Below are 5797 nucleotides of genomic sequence, written 5' to 3' on the forward strand. Positions count from 1 at the left end.
GGGGCTTCGCCGGGCATTGGGGGGGGACAGTTGGGCAAGGGCAGAGATGCTCCCTTCCCAGATGGGCCTGGACAGCCCTCACCTTGGGCGCCTCTTCCTCCAGGTGGGTCTCCAGGTCACTCCAGCTATTGTCACTCAGGGTCCTGACCACCACCTCACGGCAACGCCGGGCCCGTGGGGGCACAAAGAGCAGCCACAGGCCCACGTCCTGCCAGGCAAGGGTGCTGTGAGTGCCAGGGCCACGGTGGGGCCCTCCTCACCTGCCCCGACCCGCCCCGGCCGTACCTTCTGGAAGGCCACCCCGTGGGGCTGCAGCTCCAGGACACCACTGAGCAGAGAGTCATGGGGACCCAGAGGGACGAGGCGGGGCTCTGGCAGCCACAGTCGATAGCGGATGGTAACAGGGGTAGCAGTGGCTCCCACAGGGAACTGCAGGCGGACACCGCAGGCCAGGGTCACAGAGCAGCCTAGGGAGGTCACGGCGAAGCTGAGGGAGACAGGGTGGACAACGGGTCAGATGCAGCAGGGTCCCACATGTCTGAGTCTGGCGCCCTGGGCAACTCTAGGAGACCCCCAAGGCACAGGCAGGTGGACAGGGTGACAGGGTGGACAGACGCTTTTGCAGCCCGGCCCCTCCTCCACACCATACCTGTCCAGATCTGAAGTCAGCAACAGTCTGGGCATTTCTGGGACCACGGGTGTCCCTGTGGAAGGACAGATGGGCTGTTAGGATGGTGACGACACCTGCGTCCTGTCTGTGGTCTTCCCCCGTCCCCACCAGTGAGCCTACCTGGAGGACTGTGGGGGTCGGGGCTAGGCCCACCCAGGGGGTTTCCTTGCAGTCGCACGAAGGGGGCATCCAGTAGCTCGGGGGGGATGTCCCGGAGCTGGTTGTCCCTCAGGTCGAGCCGGGCGAGCAGCGGGAGACGGGCCAGGCCGGCAGGTACCGAAGCCAGAAGGTTGCTGTGCAGAACGAGGAACCGTAGGGACCGCAGGCCCGCTGCAGGGGCGCCAGCTTAGGGACCGCGGAGGCCACACAGGGCCACCCCAGCCCTGCAGCGCCAGGCCAGGCCGCTCACGCTGGGGCCTCCCAGAGAAGCCCTTTCAGTCTCCGCCCTTTGGCTGGACGAGAGAGCTCGGGCAGGCCTGCACAGGGAGCCTCAACAGCCAGGGAAGTGGGGGGCAAGCAAGGGCTGCCGAGGAGGGCGAAGGCTCGAGGTGGGCCAGCCTGTGTGCGCGAGGCCCTGCACAGGAGAGTGGGCTGTGGGACAGGGCAGGCTGGGCAGTGGCCGACGGCCCATCAGGCCCATCAGGCCCGGGGAGCCAAGGCTGCGACTCACCAAGGGAGGCAGGGAGGCCCTGCAGCCGGTTGGAGGCGAGGTTGAGCTCGGCCAGGCTGCTCAGGCCTCCGATCTCAGGGGGCAGAGCATCCAGAAGGTTCTCAGAGAGATCGAGGCGCTGCAGGCTGGACAAGGACCCCAGGGCTGCGGGCAGCGTTCGCAGGCGGTTGTGGGTGGCAGCGAGGAAGGTGAGGGCGGCGAGGGCCCCCAGGGCCTCAGGCAGCTCTGAGAGGCAGTTATGAGAGAGCAGGAGGGCATCCAGGCCACACAACTGTGGGACACAGGCTGGCAATGTCTCCAGGCTGTTGAAGCTCAGGTCCAGGTGGGCCAAGTGGGCTAGGCCACTCAGGCTGGCGGGCAGCGTGGCGAGGGATCCCCGGAGGCAGGCACCCAGAGCGTCCCGATGTTGCCCACCTGGGTGGGGGAAAGGCAGACATGGCTCTCAGAGCCAGAGTCCCAGGTCCCAGCTCAGCCCTGCCAGCCAGGGAAATAGGTGCATGGGAACACAGACCTCCACCCCAACCCCACTTAGACAGCGAGAGATGGACACAGATACTGGAGAGTCACCAGCAAATGAAAGAGGCAGCGACAGACAACACAGCCTCGTCTCGGCTGACAGTCACCACCCGTGACCCACCCCAGGAGAAATACCCACACTGGGGTCTGCTGGAGACCCCACTGGCAGCTGCCAGGTCCAGGAGCCCAGGCTCAGCCAGCTTCCTCTCGGGGTAAAAGGGGTCGGGTAGTGCTGTGCAGAGAACAGCGATGAGGCTGGGGCCGGGGTTTGCCTTTCAGGACCAAGAAGCAGAGGCAGGAGCCAGCGATGCGGCTGGGACCAGGTGGGGCTCACCTTTGAGGACCAGGGAGCGGAGGCGTGGCAGGCTCCAGGGCAGACGGGCCAGGGTGGCCTGCAGCAGCTGAGGGTCCTCGTGGCCACTCAGCTGCAGGAACTCCACCTCCAGCAACTGACGGACCTGCTTGGCACACAGGTGCAGCAGCCAATGGCAGCCCCTGGGGTGTAGGTCCAGGCTCAGCCGGTTCCCAGCCAGGAGAGGGGGCGCCCCCAGCCTCGCATCCACAGCATCTGTAACGGCTCCTGCCGCATCTTCTACAGCCGCTGTCTCGGGCTCCAGCCCCTCCGCCACTGCAGCCATCGCCCACCGGCTGTCCTCGGGGGCCAGACATGTCCCAGCTCGCCAGGCAGGCCTGCTCAGGCAGGGCCCAGGGAGGCTGCAGAGTCAGGGGGAGGAGCGGGTAGGAGGGGGCTGGGCGTCCTCTAGCCAGAGGAAGGGGGACTCTGGCTGGGGAGAGCTCTTGAGCCAGGCCAGCTGGTCCAGAGCCCAAAGCCTAGGCTGCTGGACAGATAATCGCTGAAATGGGGCCGGGGAATAGGACTCTCCAAGGCTGGGAAGGCAGCAGGCAAGGAGACCTCTGTGTGCAGAGGGGCTTGGGGACATGCTTGAGGGAGAGGGGAAAAGTGAGGCCTCACGTCCCAAATCTGGAAACTTGACAAGGGACTCCTAGAGGTGTCAGGTCCTATTCCACCCCCCACCCCCTCTGGGTCCAGCCCCACCTCCAACCGTCACATTCCTCGGCTTTGACCAGAGGTCCCGGCTCTCATCTACCACGTGGGGCCGGTGTTCCAGGCAAGGGTCGGGTGATCGTGCCTGCGTATGTCAGAGCAGCGAGTGTGAGGAGGTTCCTAAGGACCGGACCCCACTTCCTGGCGCCTGGAGGTGGGCTCCCCGCCACTTCCAGCTCGCACCTCGGTCCGCGGAGAAGGTCGGTGCACCGCGCAGTCGCGGCCCCCACCGCTCGGGTAGGGTCCTGGGCGGAAGAGCGCGCCCTCCCCGAGCCGCCCTCCCCACGGCGCGCCCGCGGCCCGCGCGTCACCTGCTCCCGGCGGCGCGTTTCCGGGTCCTGCCGCATCGGAAGCTCGCCTCATGTCCGGCGAGGGTCCGCAGGCCGGGATCTCAGTGTCCCTCCCGCCCCGCCCGCCCGCCCTCCGCCGGTCGCCGCCCTGCTGCACTCAGCTTCCTGTAGGCCTGCGTGCCTCTGCCGTCCAGCCTTCCGTGGGAGGGCCCGCGTTGCGCGCCACCAAACCCAACCTTTCAGAGGTTCTCTCGGGCCCTGGGCCCGCTCAGCTCTAGGGCTGTGCATTCCCGGCCCCATGCTGAAATGAGCTAGTGCGATCTCTGGCTGCAGGGGGTATTGGGTGCTGATTAAAGCTGCTGCCCCACACCACCTCCTGCCAGAGGACAGCTCTGAGAATGTCCCCAGCCAGCCCCAAAGGCCTCCTCTCAAGCCCTGCAGAGCCTGGGCCCCAGCTGCAATGGCCCTCCTTTTAGGGTGATCACTGTGGGTCACATGCCCCCAGCAGTGGACTTCCTTACATGCTGCCTCCTATCTTTCCGCATCTCACAAGGAAGGAAAAGGCGGCTCCGAGAGATCAGATGTTGCCCAAGGCCACTAGCTGGTGAGTGCCAAAGCCAAGGACCTCAAACCAGGTCTGTCTGACTCTCGAGAACCTTCCCCACCCCCGCCTCCTCACCCCGCACAGTCGGTGCCTATAAACGGACACATGAACGCATCTGCTTCTGCCTGTTCTGCCCCAAATGATACCGTGTGCACCCTCTTTCCTCCACCCTCGCCAGCTACCGCCATCCCTCCTACCCGGATGGGCAGTTTCCACCAGGCCTCCATTCTCCCCAGCTCCTATGCCCTCTTCAGTTTCCACATAGCTGCCAGAATAATTTAAAACAAACAAACAAAAAACCAATCACAGGAACATTATTCAGTCTTAAAAAGAAATGAAATCCTGACACATGCTATAATGTGGATGAACCTTGAGAGCATTACTCTAAAGAAACAAGCCAGACACAAAAGGACAAATGCTGTATGACTCCACTTCTGTAAAGTCTCTAGAGCAGTCAAATACATAGAAACGGAATGTAAAATGGTGGGGGCCAGGGGCTGGGGGAGGGGAATGGGGAGCTATTGTTTAATGTGTATGGAGTTCAGTTTGAGAAGTTCTGGAGCTAGATGGGGGTGATGATTGCACAACAATGTCAATGCACCTAGTGCCCCTAAATTGCATGGTTAAAATGGTAAGTTTTACGTTATGTATTATTTTACCATTTAAAAATTTAAATAAAAACAATCACAACACTTGCTTGTGTGATTGCAGTAAAGTCCCATCCTTCCCAAATGGTTTCCCCACTTTACCGCAGCTGTGTGACCCTGAGCAAGAAAACCTTTCTACGCCTGACTTCATCTATACGATAAGGGTACCGTGTGGCTTGCGTTAACAAACCAGTGCTTGGCGCTAACATGCGGGTTCACCTGCTGTCAGAGCCCGCATGGGCTGGCTGCTGCCTCTGAACCCATCTCCGGCCACCTTAGTTGGGCCTTTGCATCTGACCCCTGGGGGCTGATGCTCGCCCCACGTCTTCGCAGGGCCGGCTCCTACTCATCCTTCAGCCCCGTGACAGTGTCAGCCTGGGACTACCTCGTTTATTTACTTTGTGTGTCCGCGCACTAGAACCTGAGTTCTGCGGAGGCAGAACCGGGCCTGTTCCCTCTCAGGACTGACGCCAGCCTGCAGCAGGGTTCCTGACACGGAGAGTGAATGAGTGACGTGTGCTACGTGTGCTACGTCCGTGTGGACCCTGAGGTCTGTCCCGAGCCGACAAGGCCAGGGCGGGGGGGTGGGGGGGGGAGTCACGTGGGCTTCGGCACTCTTGGCTCCGCTCCTCGGGGCGGCGGTGACAGGGCCTCCCAGCTTCGGCCGGAGCTCCCACCAAGGCGCTGGGGGGAAGCAGCAGCTCAGGTCGGCGGTGTGAGCGCGCGGAGCAGCTCGCCCACCCCACTGGGCGGGCCGGACAGCGAACTCCTGTTCCCGCGGCTGGGGACCACCTGAGACCCGAAAGGGCAGCGGTCTGGACCAGTGCAATAGCGCCCGGGCCACGTGCGGCCCGCGCACGCAGCAGCGTAACCGCGCTTCCGGTAGCCATGCACCATGGGACTTGTAGTTTGCCGGCCGCGTCAGCCTCTCCCGCAGAGATGCGTCCTGGGCGTGAAGGCTGCGCTGCATGGTGGGGGCTGTAGGCGCCGCGTGGCATCCTGGGAGCCCTAAAGGGAAAAACGCTGCACTTCGGACTCGCGTCTCGCTCTGCCCCGCTTCCCCCAGGGATCTCGGGGGCACTCACCCCACTGTATACAAGAAGGCGTCCCGGAACTGCCTTTCGCCTTTGCGGCGGTGGCTGCGGGACAAGACGGGATAATGGCGTCACCTACGTCCTCCTGGGCTAGGCACCGTCTGACATCACTAGGAGGCGCCCTCAAGGGGCGCTGCGCGCTGGTTCCGGAGGCTTCTGGGTAGCGAATTATCCCCGCCCCCCGCACCGGCGCCTTCCTTTCCGTGCCTAACGCCGCCGAAGTCGCACGCGCGAGGCTTC

General features: G+C 63.3%; 1 protein-coding gene across 1 annotated transcript in view; it reads right to left on the bottom strand.

Moving 5' to 3' along the window:
* Positions 1 to 3327, bottom strand: part of PIDD1 (p53-induced death domain protein 1) — a 5865-nt gene extending 2538 nt beyond the window's left edge. Inside the window, exons 1-8 of the mRNA XM_024749368.1 lie at positions 3234 to 3327; positions 2914 to 3007; positions 2191 to 2570; positions 1341 to 1754; positions 791 to 1000; positions 650 to 704; positions 286 to 487; positions 83 to 208 (exon numbers count right to left, since the gene is read on the bottom strand). Of these exons, the coding sequence (XP_024605136.1) occupies positions 83 to 208; positions 286 to 487; positions 650 to 704; positions 791 to 1000; positions 1341 to 1754; positions 2191 to 2494 (1311 nt within the window). The 5' untranslated portion in view covers positions 2495 to 2570; positions 2914 to 3007; positions 3234 to 3327. The remainder of the gene's footprint in view (positions 1 to 82; positions 209 to 285; positions 488 to 649; positions 705 to 790; positions 1001 to 1340; positions 1755 to 2190; positions 2571 to 2913; positions 3008 to 3233) is intronic.
* Between the last annotated feature and the right edge of the window lie 2470 nt (positions 3328 to 5797).

The sequence above is a fragment of the Neophocaena asiaeorientalis genome, unplaced genomic scaffold (assembly GCF_003031525.2).
Source record: "Neophocaena asiaeorientalis asiaeorientalis breed wild unplaced genomic scaffold, Neophocaena_asiaeorientalis_V1.1 scaffold43, whole genome shotgun sequence".
Lineage (NCBI taxonomy): Eukaryota > Metazoa > Chordata > Mammalia > Artiodactyla > Phocoenidae > Neophocaena > Neophocaena asiaeorientalis.